The sequence below is a fragment of the Perissodus microlepis genome, chromosome 6 (genome assembly GCF_051167445.1).
Source record: "Perissodus microlepis isolate ML-2025 ecotype Zambia chromosome 6, ASM5116744v1, whole genome shotgun sequence".
NCBI classification, from domain to species: Eukaryota; Metazoa; Chordata; class Actinopteri; order Cichliformes; family Cichlidae; genus Perissodus; species Perissodus microlepis.
In genome coordinates, this window is record NC_140466.1 from 42,124,926 (window position 1) to 42,144,918 (window position 19,993).

The following is a 19,993-nucleotide window of genomic DNA, read 5'->3' on the forward strand; positions in this document are numbered from 1 at the left end:
CTGTTCAAAGTGCACTTCCATTTATGGGGCTGCGGGCACTTCCTTGTTGGGTTGAAGGCTACAAAACGTGTCCGTCCGCCGTGTGCCTCTGAGAGAAGAAAACAGGCCACAGAGGGCGTAATACGTCTCCGATTACGGCAGGTGTTTGTAAGTGGACGGATCTCCGCTGCGATGGGGGTAGGCATTTAAAACGCATTATTTTTGTGTAATCGTGTTATTTGAAAGTAATGACTAGTTGTATTGAGTGATAGGCGGTGGTTATTGTGATAACCGTTAGCGCGATAACTGTTAGCGCGATTGGCTAGTTCTTTTGACTGATTACGCATTTGTCCACTAGTCGACCTGTTTTGACTATATCGACCAATTAGATGTGAGTTTGTTTTGGAAGTGTGCTGTTATTGGTTGCTTCCCAATTTCTTTATATGTTGATTGGCTGGCCCTATCCAATCAGAAATTACAGCTCTTTCGCGTGAGTGGCACAGCTGTAGTCCAATGAAAGGGTCGTGGGCATGAGTGTGAATGGTCCAGTGTCCGTTTGTGGGCGGGGTATAGTGAAAATGGCGGCTGTTCGGAGAAGGAACTAACTTTATTACCATGCTAGGACTAAAGCAAGTGATAGTGCCAGCTTCTTGTTGTTTTTTTTAAAATGTTGATAACCGTTTCGGAGTCATGTCGTTTTGTCTCTGTAGGGTAGTGACAGGGCAGCTACATAAGCTACAGAGGAGTGTGGCTGTTAAAAACCAGATAAAGAAGCTCGAACATTAAACGGTCCTGTCGGATTTTCTAAAAGCCAGCGAGTCCGGCTCTGTATCCGACTAAATTGTGAGAAGTCGGTGAATTAGAGGTAGGCAGAGAGCCCTGCCAGGACAGCACAGTGACGGCTCCTGTGGGCTCATCACTGCCCACTGGTGTCTGTAGTGGCACTCAGGACCCGCTTTTGGTTCCATGAATGAAAATGGATGATTCCAAACCGCGCTACAGCAAAAGACTGGTAAGTGTCGGGCAGATTCCAACACACTGGTTCTGCCACCTCAGCATGAGCCCTGTTTTCTGTTACAGCGGGAGACCACTGCAGGATGCAGGGACACAGAGCAGTCTCAACGCTCAGTGTCTGCCTTCAGTCAAATCACTGCAACTTTATCTCTGAGCTTCAGGTTCACGTGCGTCTCGTGCAGTACCATATCTGACAAAGCTGCATCACAGTATGCGCCGGGTCTGTGAGGGTGAAGCACAGCGGGTGGTATTGTTGGAAGATGTGCTGTAGAGCAGGGGTGTCAAACTGACGAGAGCTGTGGGCAACTCCCTCTTAAGTGACTGAATCCTTTCATTGATCTACCAAATAAACACATTGGTCCTCTCTCTGGCCAACACATGGCAGCGCTTCTGCGATCAGGCAGGTGTGGAGTGGTGATAACCAGCACTTTGCTTTCATGTCCAAATTTTTTTCTCAAGTGTGTCTGTTTTTGAGTAAACAGACACTCTTGCTGCTTGCAGTTTTGTGTACCTGCAGAATTACTGTTCATGTTCCCTAGAAGTGTTTGAAATCGTAGGCAAATTCATATACAGGAACTTTGTTATTTACTATGGAAATGCAGCTAATAAGGAGGTAATTGAGGGGAAACTACATAGTTAACCTTTTAGTACTTGTACATTATACAAAGGAAAATGCTGAATGACTTATAATGACCAACAGCCAAAAGTACTAATGAATCTGTGCCTGAGGCATCAGTTAATGAAGAGTGTGTGTATGTTAGTATGAGGGGTTAGGATAAGATAGCACCCAGCGCCTTTTCCCCATCATTTTCAACTCCAGAATACTCCACAGTAGTCCTGTTTATTAGGTCCTTTTTAAAGAAAATAAGGTAAGAGTCCTGAGGAACATGAAGACGGTGATGGACGCACGTTTCACACGCGGGTTCAGTGTACGTGTGTTATCAGTCTGTACCCCCAAGTATCTGTTTGACATCATCAAAATAATGATGCAGGGCCAGGATAAATGTTGCAGCCAGCCAATGACGTCGCCTGAGCTTTCAGTTAGCAAACCAACATGAGTGAAATAAGCTGGCTGTTAGCCTAATTTATGTTGATAACTTGTTTATTAACACTTAGAGCTCGTGGTTTGCTCCAGAAGACTCTGATATAAACAACTATGACATCACAACTAGGGCAGGGCAATATGGCCAAAAATACTTATCACCATATATGTTTAAACATTTGCGATAACGATATAACTGACGATGTAATTGACACGAGACAAAATACTTTACATCTCAACTTTATTAGTGCAAAAAACCCATCAATGTATTTTCACTTAAACAAGCAGCTGTTGTTTTTTGAAATGAAATCAGTTCGGTAATAACGACGGCCCGCTAGCACGCTCTACCAAAAATAGTGCTTTGTTGTGTATCTGACGGACGAAAGCTAAACCAGTTCCACACCAGTGAAGCTGCAGCATTTTTACAAACCAGTTCTGCTTCATCGTTTCATTCAACGATCTGCTTTCGCTCTTCTCGTTCTCCGTCGCCGCCATGCTTTTTCCGCCATGTGCGTATGAAAACAAAGGCACTGCGCCTGCACGTTTTACCCATATTCTATTGTGATATTTCATTTTCTTATTGTTGCCCAACATTACACCGGTATTACCGTGAACGGTATGATATGGCACAGCCCTAATCACAACAATGTGATGGTCAGTTGCAGTCTCGACCCTGGACTAACATGATGATGATGATGATCACACATGCCTCTTCCTCCCTTTGCTGGAGTTCACATCTGTGCACGTGAATCCGAATAAGGTGTGTGTGTGTGTGTGTGTGTGTGTGTGTGTGTGTGTGTGTGTGTGTGTGTGTGTGTGTGTGTGTGTGTGTGTGTGTGTGTGTGTGTGTGTGTGTGTGCGCCCCGTGGTGCGCTGGTGTCCTGTCGGTGTCTGCTGTGGGAGGCTGCGGCCTCGGGCCCAAAGTTGGATCGTTTTGAGGACAATGAATCTATTAAAGTGCTGATTTTATAGTTCCTAGTGCTTCATGATGAAGCCGTTTTCATCTTCTTGGTCAAAAAGAATTGAGGTGGGCCCTAACGTGGACTGCCATTCAAGCCCATTTCATTTATACCCATTCAGTACTCAGTAGCTGCTATGTCAGGCCTACGATACGACAGGGGTGATCCCTGTGAGTGAACACTTGGCAGTGCTGGGAAGGTTCCCCTACAGAACCTAATCCTCACGAACCATAATGAGTCTTCAGATATTTGGCACGAGGCTGTAGAAATGGTTGCTTCTTATCCTTTTAGCTGCCACTCTGTGAAGTGCCACTTTGGACTTTTTCTTTTGCGGTTGGTTTGATAAGGACTGTCCAGTTTGGGTTAATGTCCATCCAAAGGACTTCAGTCCTCTGTCTTTTACCATCCCTCTTACTCTGTTCTCCTCTCTAGCGTGCTCGTAACCAGCAGCGTTACCATGATGATGGCATCTCGGATGAGGAGATTGATGGGAGGAGGATGTTTGACCTGGAGGAGAAGGTTAACAGTGAGAGGTTCAGCTCTGACAGAGTGCTTCGCATGGATGGAAAAGGTTGGTGTGAACACTGTCTCCATCGTTCTCTCCCAAAGGGAGGGAGTATGTCCTGGGTTCTGTCCGTCCAGCAGTCCAACAGCCACACCCACATCAACATATTACGTTCACCGTTTGTGTGACAGTAGACATCAGCTGATTTAACTGGGTCAAGGTCGTATCAAATGGTAAAGGCGCTACAGATGATACTACCCATAATTTTTGCCTGTAGCAGCTCACACTAGGGGACCCCTGCAGTTGGGCAGAAACGATCCCGTCTGCAGAGAGTCTGCACTGTTAAGCTCTTACCAGGTGCGTTGTTCGGCTCGTCCACATACCTGTTGTTACAGCGTTGCAGATTGGCTCGATACTCGTAATATAAACTAGGCCACTCCCCTTGTCAAATCAAACCAAATGACTTTCATTGTTGTGTGTGTGTGAGAGAGAGGGATGGCTGGACGTGTACAAAGACACTGTATTCATAGATATAGTGTCTTTGTGTTTCTTATATGGGGTTTAAGCTTTGAGTCTTTGAGTCTGAGCTTTATTTTTCAGAGCCTGACGCATTTTTTTTCTTTGCTTCTTAGAATCTTATAGCGAGGAAATATTTAAATGAAAAAACATGTCTTATAAAGCAGCAGTCGTTGCTGCACTGAGGTGGTGTCACAGAAATCTGAGCGATCGTGCTTGAAGAGTGAGATATGCCAGTTTATTAGGAATGCCACACAAAGATGCGCTTTCAGGACCCTGGACAGTGCACGTGGTGTTCACTGGGATCTCATGAGCTGTGCTCATACATGTGACTGTAAAAAGTCAGCTGCATGCACTCTGACATCACCTCCCCGTGAAATCTGCAAATCCCAAGAAACTTAACACACCAGTCACAGAGCGTCGAAATAAACTCGTGTCAATCAGGCGTTTGTGGAGGTTTTATCTGGTGAAAGGATGGAAGCTGTCCTAATATAAGAAACAACAACAGTACTGTCCTAATTATCCATAGGACAGTACTTCTTGTCCTATGGATTATAGTCCTGTATTGAATGACGCTTGTATATTTCTCTGCAGACTTTACATACGCATTCATTCAGAGAGGTGGTCTGAGGGACCCCGTCATTTTTGAGAAGCCTGATGGACTGGGAATCAAGTAGGCCCCTGTGTAACTTCAGTGTTATTAAATACGTCAGCGTCTATAAACTGAGCTGATGTAATAATGTTGTGTCCTCTGGTTCTGCAGGATGCCAGATCCTGACTTCAGTGTCAATGACGTCAAGATGTTTGTCGGTAAGGCTCGTTCAGTTACACACTGCTGCTAAGCATCAGCTTCAGTCCTGGCTTTGCCTCGCTGTACAAACGGAGTTATTTAGGTAATAAATGCTGTAATTACACACTTATTTAAAATACGGGGTTTTCTATTAAAAACAAAGAAGAAATTGAACCTAATTGTTGAAAATAACTGTCAGTGACACTAATTAGTGGTGATTTCTAACTGAATCATGTTCGTAGGTGTACAGGTAGCTTCAGATTAGCACAAACTGAATTTTATTCATATAGAGCCAAATCAGCCAATGAGCCTGTATGTGAAACACACTCACTGCTGATTAACTTAAGGACATAATAATAAATAAAGTCATTACTTTGAACGTTGTCTTGATGTTCCTCACTCAGTGAGGTTTCTGGAGAAGCTCGACATCCGCCCAGCTGTTGTGAGCAGCCTCTTCTGTCACGCTGTGTCTAACAGAAGGCTCCCCTCTCAGGTAGCAGACGCATGATAGATGTGATGGATGTGAGCACTCAGAAGGGGACCGAGATGTCCATGGCCCAGTGGACACGTTACTTTGAGACCCCCCCGTGTCAGAGAGAGAAGCTCTATAATGTTATCAGCCTGGAGTTCAGCCACACCAAACTGGAGAACTGGGTCAAGAGACCTGCCACAGTATGTACCTGCAGGCCTGTTTGACTGGAACTGCTGACAGAAAATAAAAACCTTTAAAGTGATTTTAATCGGTTTGTTTTTTTCTCACTGTCTGTGTTTTGTCTTACGTTTGCACGCGTAGGTCGATCTGATCGACTGGGTGGACAACATGTGGCCTCGGCATCTGAAAGAGAGACAGAGAGACTCGACTAACTCTATCAATGACATGCAGTACCCCAAAGTACAGAAGTAAGTGTCCTGCTGTATGCAAGTGTGACGTAGGATGTGAGCCGTGATGACGATGATGTGTCTCCACAGATACTGTCTGATGAGTGTTGAGGGCTGCTACACAGACTTCCACATCGACTTCGGTGGGACTTCAGTATGGTACCACATACTGAGAGGGAGCAAGGTGAGGCCACGAGGGGTCGGCTAAGAGACGATCTCTTTCCCGTTACAGCTTCGGGTCAACACATAAGTCCTGTTGTCAAGTATAAAGAACAGGCTAGAAGGGGAGGGGCCTCCTGAAAGAGTGTCTGTTTTGTCCCAGAGCAGAGCACCGTGAGTTACACTTTTGTTTGCAGGTGTTTTGGCTGATTCCTCCGACTCCTCAGAACCTGGAGCTCTATGAGAACTGGGTACTGTCAGGGAAACAAGGAGATGTGTTCTTGGGAGACAGAGCGTCTGACTGCCAGAGGATTGAACTGAAGCAGGGCTGCACCTTCATCATACCCTCAGGTACACACTGACGTGCACTCACTACCTGCAGAAGCATTCCTGTGGTATTATAATCACCTGTGTGCTACAGGTTGGATCCATGCCGTTTACACCCCGGTGGACTCGATGGTCTTTGGAGGAAACTTCTTGCACAGCTTTAACATCCCCATGCAGCTCAACATCTGTAGCATAGAGGACAGAACACGGGTAGGTGAGCAGGCTCTGCATGAGCTGCTGAATGACAGAGGAACGTGAATAGACTTCAATCTTTTAACCTCCTGCAGGTTCCAGCGAAGTTTCGTTACCCCTTCTACTATGAGATGTGCTGGTACGTGCTGGAACGCTACGTCTTCAGCCTGACGAAGACCTCCTACCTCACCCCAGAGTTTCAGAAACACTCCCTGGGCATTGGTATGTACACAGCTCTGCCTTCTCGTTACTTTCAACCCACAGTCACTGCCCACTGGGGGACGCACATCCGTGTTGTGTGGCCATACTGGTCAGTTCTGAGTCTTATTTCCTTCATGAAGGTCTGAAGAATCTGTGTGGCTCAGATCCAGTCAGTGAGCAGCTGAAGACTGAGGGGGAGGGTGTTGGCAGTGAGGAAGACTCTGAGAAGCTTCCACTTAAGGTCCACCTGACCCCCCTTGAACTGGAGGGACTCTGGAACCTGCTGGGTAAACTGGAAGCTCTGCCCTCTAACAAGAAGTGTGTCCCAGCAGGGATACACAACGCCCCGGCGCTCATCACACACATCAAGGTATTGCTCCTCTGTATGTCGTCGTGGAGCTCCACGTGAGCCTCGCTGTTCTTTCTGTCACGCTCATGTCTCTGCTGTCCTGCAGGCACTACTGAAGGAGCACGCTAATGACAATCCCAGCATGTCGTACACAGGACGGCCCATCGTCAGGTGGCCGAAGAGGGTAAGCGGTCTTTATTCACCAACAGACTGCACACTTGTCATGGTAACCCTGCCTCTGGTCCGTGGACCACTCCGTCTGTGCAGAGAGAGACTGAGTCACATGAAGGAGGTTTATGATCCTGTCCACAGTCCTGTGACGTACACCTCATGACTCAGTAGTTTTTAAAAACCACCTTTAACACACATAACTGGAAGCAGTTTCTGTGTGTGCTGTTCATTTAACTCTGCGTTACAGACACTGATTGCAAACCCTCAGCTCTCCACTCTGAGGTGTTTGTGCCGACTGTGGTCATAATACACAGCACCAAGTTTGGACACGTGCTAACACGTCCACTCTGGTCTCGTCTGTCCAGCAGAGCTAACAGTGCGTACGCACAAAGATGTGTGTAAATCGAGCGTCCAGATGTTTGTTCGGACATTACGAACAGTCGTAAAAGTCCCTATGACCAGCCGTGCAAACGGATCAACAACAACAATTTATTTATATAACAATAACATACACATAAAGCAAACCCAATATTCAGCTCTTTTTTTTTTTTTCTTTCTTTCCCCCATTTGTTTTCTTATGCTTCACGGGGGGGGGGGGGTCACCCACGTCACCCGGAGGTAAATGTGTTTCCTTATACAGCCAAACTGGGACAGGGTAGGATGACTACCAGTTGTTTAGTTGTTCGCACACTTGTTCTGTCCTGACCTTTAGCGATTGATGGTGCATAAGCTAGGATAGGAAGAGAAGCAGCAGGGAGGAGGGAAACAGGAAGGCCTCAGAGGAGGTTCATGGATGTAGTGAAGGAGGACATGCAGGGGGTGCTGGGACAGGGTGAGATGTGGGCTGATGGTCCGCTGTGGCGGCTTCTGAAGGCAGCATATATACTTCCTGTGTCATCGTACCAGTTTCCACTGCTAATGTCCGTCCCAGTGTGCTGGACTGCTGGTAACTGACTTTGAACAATCCATCAAGTCCAAGTGATCAAAGTCATTTTCTAGTGTAAATAATTAACCCTCATAATGTCCTCCTGATTTCCACACAGCTGTGGTCCTCAGGGGACAACAATGTCCCCATCTGGTTTGATTGATGCATAATTAATATGAAGTGGATTTTCCCCCACTTTTAATTAAAACTTAATTCATATTTCTTTATTCCATTTCAAATGTAAGTCTGATAAAACCTCATAAAAATGAATTTTTTCTGTTTTTGGGTAAAGAATAAATTAAATCATCAGTTATCGTGAGGATCGTTTCACAACCAGAGTCGGCTGCTTTAACAGATGATCACAGACGGGTTTATGTCAAAGTTAATTTAGGAAGCTGTTTTTAAACGACTTCAAGTTTTTTACTGGCAGCAAATAATCACATCTGTGGTCCTCTGGGCTCAAAAATGACCCCGTTTGCTTTGACTGTTTATAAAGCAACAAGTATAAAATATCCTCCATCTCTGTGTTTCAAGGTTTTATTCAACTTTATTCCAACTCATTACCTGATGGTTTTCTGTATTTTGGCATGGTAGGAACACCAGGGCATGGGTCTGAGTGAAGGCAAACTTTCATGAGGACAAAGGCGTGTCCATATTTGACCCAAGTGCAGGAGGAAGCTCAGGTTCATTCCTCTGCACTGGTCCCATCATGGACAGCTTTCTTTCTGCAGTTGCAGGCCAAGGGTCATATACAGTAAACAAGTTGTTACAGGTGATTGTTTTCTTTTGGAAACCTGCAGTGTTGGGGAAAACTCGCGTGTCCTGACTGCAGGACAGACGGTTTGCCATCGTACACGAGCATGTTCCATGTACAGCTGGACCTGCATCACATGCTGCCCATGTTTGTATCTCATAGCTCCCTGGTTTACTTGGATGTTCTGTTGGACAGAGTCCTCTGAAGGGGACTTGGTGCTCATGCAGTCACATCAGTACCAGGATCTTACATCACAGCAGGAGAAACACCCACTTGTTCCATACACCTCATGGGAGCACGTTTGTGTCATGAACGATGATCATCTATTGTGTCTTTATCAAGAAATTATATCCTTTTTGTGCTTCTATGATTAATCTTGAGTCACCTTTAAAACTTCTCTCCCAGACTCAGGATGTCATAAACTGGCCGTAGCGACTCTACTGGATGCACGGCAGTAAGAATCAACACACCCACATATGCCTACAGCTGCATTCGGTCCATTTTTCTTCCTCTCGTTGTCCCTCCTTGTTCGTCATTGAGTTGGCTGTAGAGCAGCTCATCTGCTAATTGGATGGTTGTTGGTTCAATCTCTGTGTGCTCTAGTCTGGAGTTCTTACCAAGGTGTCCTTGGGCAAGTTACTGAACCCCAACTTGGTCTCTGATGCATCCATTGGCCCGTGAACGTTAAAAAGCATAAAACAAGCAGAATACATGGTGTGTAATGCTTTCAGTACTCGAGTACAAAAGCCACTGAAGGAGTATGGGACCTGGCACACGTGCTTGGACTGTGGTAGATCGTCTTTCTCTGAGGCACATGAGAGAGTCAGGCATCGTCTGTCACTGGGAAGGATAGAAGACCAGATCAATGTTTCCTCACATTACTGCAAATATTCCTCTGTCTCAGCTGACTCCTTTTTCCTGCTTGATCTTCATCATAATTGAAATGGAAGATGTGCAGTCCTCTGACACATCTTCTATTTCAGTTTCACATTCTGAAACTTCAAGAAGCCCAGTCACTTTCTTTCCAAGCTCCTCAGACTACCATGTGCTGGATGCCTGGGAACCTACTTGAACATAGTTCAGATTCTTCATCACTTTCCTTCACTTCATAGCCTTCTTCCTCTTCTGCAGGTGGGTGATGTGCTTTTTCAGAGAAAGGGTAGCATGTGCTCTAAATATTGACAATATTTTCTTTATCTTCTAACCCTGGATCTTCCTGAACATTGATTCTTCCTCCTCATTATACTAGAGCAGCGGTCTCCAACCTTTTTTGCGCCACGGACCGGTTAAAGCCCGACAATATTTTCATGGACCGGCCTTTAAGGTGTTGCGGATAAATACGACAAAATACAACTAGTACCGGTACCGAAAAAAAGATTTATTCATAACACACGTGAAAAGACCCAGGAAAACAGAGGAAACGATAAAAACGATAACAAAATAACGCTGAAAACCGATAAAAACCCTGAAAACCAGACGTTTCACACCTGAGCCTCAACTCTCGCGGCCCGGTGCCAAACGACTCACGGACCGGTCCGAGGCCCGGGGGTTGGGGACCGCTGTACTAGAGGACAGTATGTGCTTTGTTCTACTGCTCATTGCTTTGCACAACATGGTTTAAAAAAAAAAAAAAAAAAAAAAGTAGCTCACAAGCCTCCAGTGCAGTGGAGGCCTGTGAGCTACTTTGTGTGTACGTATTATTGTAGGGTCGACCTTACAATATGAAGCACTTTGATGCGACTGTTGTTGTGATTTGTGTAAATAAAACGTAATTGAATATTGTTGTTGTGACCTTTGCTTGACCCCACACATCAGTGATCCAAGATCAAAGGTGTTTGAAAGCAGTATGTTGTTTGCCACACTTTGTACTTTGGGGTCATTTTTGTCCCCGAGGACCACAGGTGTTATAAAATCCAATAAAAACCCCATAAATAAATGAAATTACTTAAAACTTATTCCAGTCATGCACAGCACCGTACTGAATAACCTGCTATTTTCAGAACATTTACTGAATAAAAAAACACATTTTTGATGGCAAAAGATTTCTTTAGAGGACAAAAATGTCCCAAGGACAACACAAGGGTTAAAGTGTTTTTCTCTTATGCTTCCAGCCATCATGGTACCAACCTCCTCCCCCTCCCCCACCACCACCTCGCCCTAAACTGTCCTCCACTCCCATCACTCCACGACCTCAAAAACCAGCGTCTTCCATGTCCGTGTTGAGACGACGCAGGGTCAGGTAAGGAAGTCGTACCTGTATCAAACCTTTTGTTACTTCAGTTTATATAAAAACACGATGCAGTTTTTCGCAATTCATTAAACTCCATATTTAAGACAACATACCAAATGTTTTAACTATTTACAGTGCAGTGAAATGCTCTTCACATTTAGCTTTCATTCTGTCCCACAGCTGCGTGCTTTGTTTTAAGCCACCCTGTTGTGTGTGTGTGTGTGTGTGTGCGTGTGTGTGTGTGCGTGTGCGCAGGTGTAAACGCTGTGAAGCCTGTATGAGACCTGAGTGTGGAGACTGCAACTTCTGCAGAGACATGAAGAAGTTCGGAGGCCCAGGGAAGTTAAAGCAGACCTGTGTCCTACGACAGTGTCTCTCTGTTAGTAACTCGGTCCTTGTTTTTATTAGTAGAGTCATTGTCTTTGTAATTAGCAACATGTATGCGTGTGTGAGATACTTGACGACCCGTCTCTTCCAGCCGGGCCTGCCTCTGTCTGCGGTGTGTGAGATCTGCAAAGAGCCCAATCAGGAGGAGACCGGAGACCCCTCCCTCACTCTGATGGAATGCTCCAATTGTGCCCAGATCGTCCACCCTGCCTGCCTCACAGTACGACACACACACGGAGCATATATGAACTCAGTGGGATGTGCTCTTCTTGTTGACAGTTCAGCGCTCGTAGCCTCGCTGCATCTTAAATAGAAGCTGGCTCCTTAGTAACTATGACAGCATGTCTGAAGGCACAAACATGAAGGTTCCAGGTCGTATTGAGGCTACGTACACGGGTATTTTTGAAAACGGAGATTTTTCGTTTTAAAAAATAATCCCGACCACACGTAAAGGCAGAAATGAAGGAAAACGCTGCTGGGAACATGCCAAAGCAGCAGGTGGCGATATATTCCTAACCGTGCAGAAATGTTGGCCAATCAGAAGTCTAGAAGCCTCGGTGGGAAAAAGTAAACAAAGCTGGGGCACAGAAGCAGAACCGAGTCGTCTGTGTGGAGGGACAGTAACTGTGTGTGTATGTGAGCATTTAAACACTGCAGAGAGTAACAGTAACAGTTTTGTAGAAATTCATTTCACCCAAACAATAACGTGTGACGTCACAAAAGGCGCACACCTTTGACGCTGTGTTTTCTCCGTTTTTCTCGTCCACACGTAAACGCAAAAACCGAGTTTTCAAAAATCTCCACCCTGGCAGGCGTTTTTAAAAACCTCAGTTTTCAGTGACCGAAAACGCCGTTTACGTGTGGACGAAAGGTGCAAACGCATAGAAAAATCTGCGTTTTCAAAAATACCCGGGGACGTGTGGCCGTAGCCTGAGATTGTGACAAAGGCATAAACTGTGTTTTTCTTATCATTAATCCTGTGTGCTAGCATGAGTAACTGTCTGCATGTTTGTCTGCAGGTTCAGGGGGAAGGCGTGGTGAATAAAGACCTCCCAAGCTGCTGGGAGTGCCCGAAGTGTGTGCAGGGCATCACTGATCCAGAGGTACACAATGCATTAATTAGCCACTGTTACCAGCCTGGGTACACACACACACACACACACACACACACACACACACACACAGATCTAATGGGCTTATGTCTCCTGTTTGTTTGTTTTTCATTATTATTATTTATTTTTGATTTAATTCCGTCACAGTCATCAGGCAGTGATGAATCGCTGGCTGCTGGCCACCAACAGCGTATCCGTCCCCACGGCCCCCTGGTCCTCAGGCTGGGTCCGGGGCCCTTTCCTAGCGTAGGGGGTCCTGTGGGCCCCCATCAGGACGGGGAGGTTGTCCGCTGTGGTTTCTTCCCTGCTCCTTCTCTTCCTTCCTGCTCTTCCTCCTCAGCGTCACTTCTCTTGGTGGCGGCCCCTCTGCCTTCTCAGCCAATCAGCTCGAGACTGGTGAGAGGTGCCGCCTGTTTGTGCATAAATCCACCCGTCTGTCGCTTACATCACTCCTTTTTCTTTGCCATCTTTTTTCTTTCTTTCTTAAGAGAAGAGACACAAAGCTTGGTCTAAAGGATGTCAGCGAGTCAGTGCCCCGGGCTTAGTGTCCGTGCTGGGACGCAGTGAGGGTCTCATCCTGACTTCAGCTGTAAAGCAGCAAATATCCATTTATGGCTGCACACATATGTTATACTGCAGGGTCTGTATAATTAACATATGACACACTGAGGTGTTTTATATAAATACAAACAAACATGTGGTTGTTGGTGTTCGGTGGACCTGCTGAATCAGCACTGACTGACGTTCTGTGAACAGGAAATGGATATTTTGAACCATTTCCTGCGAGCGTGCTAATCATTCTGCTGCTCCCAGCATCGGAGAGCAGTAAACAAACATGAGTACCCTCTGCATCGTCTCATTGCGCTTGTGTTCAGTGATAAATGGCCTTTCTCTGAAGCTAGATAGGTACTGAGTCAAAAATGAGTGTCTGATCTTCAGCGCTAATTCTGTGGTTGTGGTGGAGGTCGCTCTCAGCTCGTAAAATGCCGACTGTGACAGGATTTCATGTAAATGTCTGATGGTGTGCACACCGTGAGCACTGATTGGTCCATGTAAAAGCATGCTGATGTGTGGACGGGTTTGTAAGGGATGAAAAAAACCACGTATCTGATGTTTGTGTTGTTCCAGTGTTTAATCGAGATTTTGAGTTGAGCTGTTGGTCGTTTCTACTCTAAAAGAATCCGTTTTGTCTTTGCAGCAGTCTAAAGGTGACCGAGGTGACAGCCTTCCACTGGTGAGTGTTCCTCAGATCCCTACTCTAAGATTGGGAACAGCCATATTCCTCCTTTTTCATTTGTTATGTCTCCCATCACTTTGATTATTCCTCCCACGGTGTCCAGAAAAGGAAGTCCTCCTCTCTGCTTGACGCTCGTATGGCCAAGATCTACAGACGCCAGCGCCACAGCCGCGATGGAGAAGACTCTGTCAGTGACGATGACGATGAAGGTTTGTGGCTGTTAAAATGTGTTTTCATCGATTCAGTTAGCGACAGCATCAAGAAAACAGTTGTTTCTTTGTTCTTCCACGTGCAGCCTCTCAGAGAAGAAAGATGGCACTTCACGCTCGGGGTGGGACTCACTCTTCCAAGAGGGTCTTTGGCGCTAACAGGAGAGGCCTGCTGAGAGGAGGCTCGGCCCACAGAGGCAGCAGAGCCGGGCTCGTGAGTCCGGGATCATCTTCTGTCCTCAAGCTTAAGCGAGGGGTTGGCATGAGGGACGCTGGACGCCGAGGACGAGGGGTCAGGTTGCGCGGAGGTTCCAGAATGCAGCGAAGAGGAGATGAGTCTGACGAATCTGACGAGGACGACGATGACGACGAGGACGATGACGACGAGGACGAGGACGACGACGATGATGAAGAGGATGAGGAAGAGGAGGACAGCGAGGACGGAGATAAAGAACAGCATCGTCGACACAGGAGACGGCGCAGGACCGATGATGATGAGGATGAAGACGTAGACAGTGAGGGGCAGTTTGACCCTGAAGAGGAGGAGCTGGACACTCTGGAGGATGATGAGGAGGAAGAGGTGGAGGAGGAAGGACGCTGGGATTCGGACCCAGAACCTCCGGTCCTGCTGGTGTCTGATCTGAGCGATGACCTGCTGAGTGGCTCCTACCTGACGGTGACTCTACAGCGCCCCAACAAGGCCAAGAGACAGTGTGGTAAGAAACCAGCACAGCAACTTAGGATTGGCTCACATCTGCAGGCGCAGCATGAGTAACAGAAGGCTCTTTTCATGCCTCAGGCTCCATAGTTCCAAAGCTGGAAGCAGCCATGGGCCCGAGGACTGCTGCAGGGCAGCAGGGCTTTATTCAGAGAAAGGGCGCTCTGTCCAAACCTGCACGGCTCAGGTGCACAGACTCCACGGCTGACAGCATAACCCCACGAGGACCCGGCAGGTAGACTTTAGCGCATATTGAGCTTTCATGTCACGTGTTGGTGTTCCATCCATGATTCAATGATGTCCGATACCTCTGAGCAGTCCTGGGACAGTCAGCTGCTGTGCTCATGTGGTAGAGCAGGTTGGCGGGTCGATCCCAGGTTCCACCAAATAACCTTGGGCAGGATACTAACCCCGTGTTGCTCTCTGATGCATTCATAGTGTGAATGTGTGTGAATGTTAGACACTAAACCGTTTAGAATAAGTGCTTGTGTGAATGGGTGAATGAATTAGGTGTATAAAGCGCTGTATAAGAACCGGTCCATTTACCATGATTGGGCTGTGTGCTGTTGGCCAGCTCTGCACAATCCACTGTTTAAAATATTAAACGACAGTCACTGGATAAAAGCACAGAGAAGAGGCCAGAGTGGAGATCTTATTGGGGATGAGTCTGTGAGTGACAGTCTGCTCATGAGGCTGTTTGGATGTATGGTGAACATTAGATGACCAGACTCGGTCCATAAGGGAGTGACTCAGCTTTTTCCTGCCTGTGTCAAATGTGCGTGATTGTATAGCACATAAGAACTACGTTGTGCTGTGTCGTCATAGGCCTCGCCTGCGTGGTAGCCGTGGTGAGAGAGGCGCTCGAACTCGCTCCGCGTCTTCTTCAGAGGAAGAGGAAGCTGCTGCTCACCCTGCGTCCTCCACCCTGTCTTCTCCATCGTTGCCATCTCTGCTCTCCTTTAAGGATGTGGGCAATGAGAGAGGCGGGGAGAAGGAGGTCTGGGTGTCTGTGTTCAGATACTTGGACAGAGCTGAGCTGCTGGCCTGCATGACTGTCTGTAAGGCCTGGTACAAGTGGTACGTTACACTCGCGTCACCTTGTTCTGTACATGCAAAGCTCCGCGCTGCTTATGAAACGACCACCGCTTCCTCCCCTGTGCAGGAGCTGTGACAAACGTCTGTGGAGCCACTTGGATGTGAGTCGGTGCAGCCCGCTCAGCAATCAGGCCCTCGCAGGCATTGTCAAACGACAGCCCACCTCTCTGGACCTTTCCTGGACGCCCATGGCCAAGAGACAGCTGAACTGCCTGCTAACGAGACTCCCAGGTACGAACGCGCGGTGTCCCAAAGGGAATGTCTCCTGTCCCGGAGAGTCTTATTAAACCTTTGTTTGTGTTCAGGTCTGAGAGAGCTGAGTGTGACTGGTCTGCCCTGGTCCTGTCTGTCGGCAATGGTTTCTCCCACTCTGCCCCATCTACGGCTGCTAGACCTGCGCTGGTGCGACGGCGTCACAGACGCCCAGATTAAAGAGATCGTCACGCTGCCTGGTCAGTGGCACAGTGGGCTCAGTGAGCTGTGTTTCACCCCACTCCTTCTCCTCCTCCAAGCACTGGGAGGGGCTGCACCGCCAGTGCTTGTAGTTCAGTGGCCACACTGCCGAGCAGCTCGGGACATGTTCTTTAGTCACTGATTGTGATCAGCTGAAAGCTTCTGATTGGGTTTGTTTCATCAAGCACAAATGTTTCCAGGTGTAACCAGCAGAGATCTAAAGAAGCACAGAAACCTTCATCCAGACACACATGTAACCAAATCAAAAGTAGTAGTAGTACACCTGTACAGCTCATGGGATACTGTGTGATCAGGATACAAGCCATAGTGTGTGTGTGTGTGTGTGTGTGTGTGTGTGTGTGCAGGTTTGGAGTCATCCCGCAGCAGACTGAGGAACATGGTGACGCTCCGCCTGTCCGGTCTGGACATCACTGAGTCCACTCTGAGGCTCCTGCAGCGCCACATGCCGCAGCTGGAGAGGCTGGACCTGGCTCACTGCAAGGATTTAACGGACTCCTCGGTCGCCCTGTTGGCAGCAGCTGGGACTCACACACGCAATAACCTCACCGAGCTCACGCTGGCAGGTTTGAACAAACACACTGATCACTGTTGGCTTTTTCACACACCGGAGTATAGGAAGGCTTCTGTTCCATTGGCAGACCCTCATCCCTTTGATCCATCATCGTGTCCCTAATGATGACACGTGGTCGTTCATAGTTGCTCTTCTTTCTTGATCCAAAGCCTGAAAATCATATGAAGACATTAAATGTGTGTCTGTGTGTTTGAAGGCTGCAATGAGCTGACCGATGGCTGCCTGTCCTATCTGAAGCGTCTCTCCTCTCTGACCCTGCTCGACCTCAGAGGCTGTAAAGGCGTCAGCAGACGAGCCTGCGACGCCTTCATCTCCGACCTGTTCCACGTAGCTGTCTACTGCATGATGGAGGAGAAACTCATCCAGCGCCTGGATTAACATGAGCACACACTAAACAAACATTTTATTTATGATCACACAAGCTGCCAACGTTGGACTGAAGCATTAAAGCTGCCAAAAAGGCTGACTTCAAGTCCCCGTGTCGTCTGATGTCATTGTTAAAGCATTTCTGTTAGTCTCTGGTCTACAAGAAACACAGATTGTTCCCTGAATCTCGAGTTACTGCCTGAATACGAAGCTCTGTTACGTTTGCTTTTCCTTCATGTCTAAAATGTTCACCTAACGTAGAACCCCTGTTTTTTGTTCAGGGGACTGGGGAAGTTAAAGTCTTGGTGGTCAGTGTTTTGCTCTTCTGTGTCTTAACACTGATTCCCTGTGTACATATGTTGTTTGTTTCATATATGACAGTGTAGCATATAAAACTTTAAGAGTCCAAGTTTCTGTGCCCATTTGTTAAGCACTGTGTTTACAGATGTGCCAAAACAACCTGTGTGTCTGATGAATTGTGTCCCACGTATGGAAACATTGTGTCATGGAGCTGCAGCGTGGCCACCAGCTCAGCGCCTCCAGCAGGCACCCACATACGCACTTGACACTGCTTCATATCTGATTAGTTGGGCTGTTTTCTGAGTTTGCAGTGTGTCAAGACTACTGCAGGTTAAAAGGGTGAGGTGTTCTGATAACAGACTTTCCAAGAACCATCCGTCAGTGTTCATCCTCCTATCCACCACTAGAAGTCCAGACCTCCGTCTTATCCGGGTGAACACCAATGAGTTCCCAGGCCAGCTGAGAACTCTCCAGCATGTTCTCGGTCTACCACAGGGCCTCCCCGAGTAGGACACGCCCGGTAACAGGTTAGGCTTTAGAGGATTAAAGATGGGAACCGTCCCAGTCTGCTAATCCAGAGAGCTCCATGCAAGGTTGCACTGGGGTGTCAGCCCGTCCAGGGCCCACACACTCCTGTCAGCACCAACTTATTCAATGTCTTCTCTTATATAGTGCTTTCCTACTCTGCTTCATGCAACACACGTGCACCTTTACTACCTTCACCTGCTTTCTATCAAACATTCACAGAGCAGCTGGTGATTGAACCACCAACCTTCTGATTAGTACCTGCCATTAGCCATCACATCTCAAGTCTGCAACACCCACTACCCTGCACCGCTATCCCCACCTGAATCAGCTGACAGTCTGCCAGACTCCCTTGATAACAAAGGTGCTAAATGAGTGTTCCGTTACCTGTAAAGCTCTTTGAGTTGTCAGCACTTTGACACCGTTAAGGAAAGGTACAAAGAGATTATGAAAAGTGACACTTTTCACATAAAACTAATGTAAAGTAGCTTTTCAATTCAATTTTATTTATACAGCGCCAAATCACAAAAACAGTCGCCTCAAGGCGCTTTATATTGTACCGTAGATTGTAGAATAATAGATTCAGAGAAAACCCAACAATATTTTGACCCCCTATGAGCAAGCTCTTTGGTGACAGTGGGAAGGAAAAACTTCCTATTAACAGGAAGAAACCTCCAGCAGAACCAGGCTCAGGGAGGGGCGGGGCCATCTGCTGCGACCGGTTGGGGTGAGAGAAGGAAGACAGGATAAAGACATGCTGTGGAAGAGAGACAGGTTAATAACAGATATGATTCAGTGCAGAGAGGTCTATTAATACATAGTGTGTGAAAAAGGTGACTGGAAAGGAAAAACCCAGTGTATTATGGGAATTTGAGGACTTTGTTTTCACTGGAGCTACAGTATCCAGAGTCGTACGTAGTGAGGAGGTAAAATTATTAATAAGATGATCGACCTCTGTTGGGGTAGCGTTCAGATAGCTGCTCTGCTCTGTGTTGGTACAGGGCATTGAAGATGATAACAGTGGGTGGATTATATTCTTAAACAATAGCTGTGTCCAAATTCATGGGCTGCATCCTCCTGAGGACCCGGCCTTCGCGGTCTACGTGGGCCGGGTCCTCAGTAGGTCGGGTAGGCCGGAAGTAAACGGCAGTGAAATTGGACGGTCTAGCCTTCAGATTAGCGTCACCGCTGTCTCGGTGGAGTTTAATAAACTCGTCCGTCTGCTCCTTGCTATCTAAAATATAACAGGACACTGGCGTAAATTCTCGACCATCTCACACTTCTGTTTAATCAGTTTTCTGTTTGATGTTTATTCAGCTGTGTAAAAACTATAACTTTAATCTCAGCCAAACCGATTTACTCACGAACAAATAAAACACTGAAAAAAGACAATAACATTTTTAGGTTGTCTAAGTGACTTATATATTACGTTTAACCTGAGTAGCGACAGTCCGCGGTGATCTGAACATGATGTGCCGGGAGTTGTGCCGTTCTCGGTGGCTCTAGTGACGCTCGAGCTCTCGGCGAGCTATCGAGCTGGTGGGTAACAGACGTCTCCGAAAACGTCGAAGCATTTTTGCAAATGTCTTGATAAACCGAGCAGATATTTGAAGTTTACACACCCACATTCTCGCCTGAAAATATGTTTGAAATTTATTTTGTGACCCAGAAAGATTAATAAGAGTAATTTTAAAACTTAGTAGCGGCCGCCATTGTTGGAAACTGGAGTTTGGCTGGGCCGCACTATGAATTCTGGGATATGGTGGGCCACGAAGGACACACCCGACCCATCCTTCAAATTCGGGGAAAAGGAGGACGCATTTGTCGGCTGCATTCGGAGGAGTCTACGAATTTGGACAGCCTTCGGCCCATCGCTGTGACGTAATCGGTCTACAAATGCGGCCTCAGGAGGATGCAGCCCATGAATTTGGACACAGCTTTAGTTACAGCGCTTTCAGAGAGACATCTACTGTGCTGAAGTCTACTTTCCACTGCTGTGTAATCAAT

General features: G+C 47.0%; 1 protein-coding gene across 4 annotated transcripts; it reads left to right on the forward strand.

The window, feature by feature from the left end:
* The first annotated feature begins 27 nt into the window (after window positions 1-27).
* kdm2aa (lysine (K)-specific demethylase 2Aa) lies at window positions 28-17,570 on the forward strand. 4 transcript variants are annotated; one of them, XM_084932410.1, is made up of 26 exons: window positions 28-177; window positions 3,427-3,565; window positions 4,610-4,688; window positions 4,779-4,825; window positions 5,299-5,477; window positions 5,599-5,705; window positions 5,775-5,868; window positions 6,041-6,194; window positions 6,265-6,380; window positions 6,458-6,584; window positions 6,704-6,933; window positions 7,019-7,096; window positions 10,874-11,001; window positions 11,248-11,371; window positions 11,471-11,599; window positions 12,399-12,482; window positions 12,639-12,887; window positions 13,690-13,725; window positions 13,832-13,937; window positions 14,024-14,653; window positions 14,737-14,890; window positions 15,481-15,732; window positions 15,818-15,981; window positions 16,056-16,202; window positions 16,569-16,787; window positions 16,992-17,570. In XM_084932410.1, the coding sequence occupies exons 1-26, from the start codon at window positions 172-174 to the stop codon at window positions 17,171-17,173; spliced, it is 3,960 nt and encodes a 1,319-aa protein (XP_084788536.1). In that variant the 5' UTR covers window positions 28-171; the 3' UTR covers window positions 17,174-17,570. The 4 variants fall into 4 exon arrangements, with proteins under 4 accessions (XP_084788536.1, XP_084788535.1, XP_084788538.1 ...); XM_084932409.1 differs by lacking the exon at window positions 28-177 and adding an exon at window positions 401-991; XM_084932412.1 differs by lacking the exons at window positions 28-177; window positions 12,639-12,887 and adding an exon at window positions 411-991.
* The last annotated feature ends 2,423 nt before the right edge of the window (window positions 17,571-19,993 follow it).

Bases quoted from the DNA above. Each gene is read 5' to 3' on its own strand.
- kdm2aa (XM_084932409.1), top strand. From the start codon at position 950: ATGAAAATGGATGATTCCAAACCGCGCTACAGCAAAAGACTG. The intron at 4,689-4,778 runs GTAGGCCCCTGT...CTGGTTCTGCAG, and splicing joins CCTGATGGACTGGGAATCAA to GATGCCAGATCCTGACTTCA. The intron at 16,788-16,991 runs GTTTGAACAAAC...GTGTGTTTGAAG, and splicing joins CACCGAGCTCACGCTGGCAG to GCTGCAATGAGCTGACCGAT.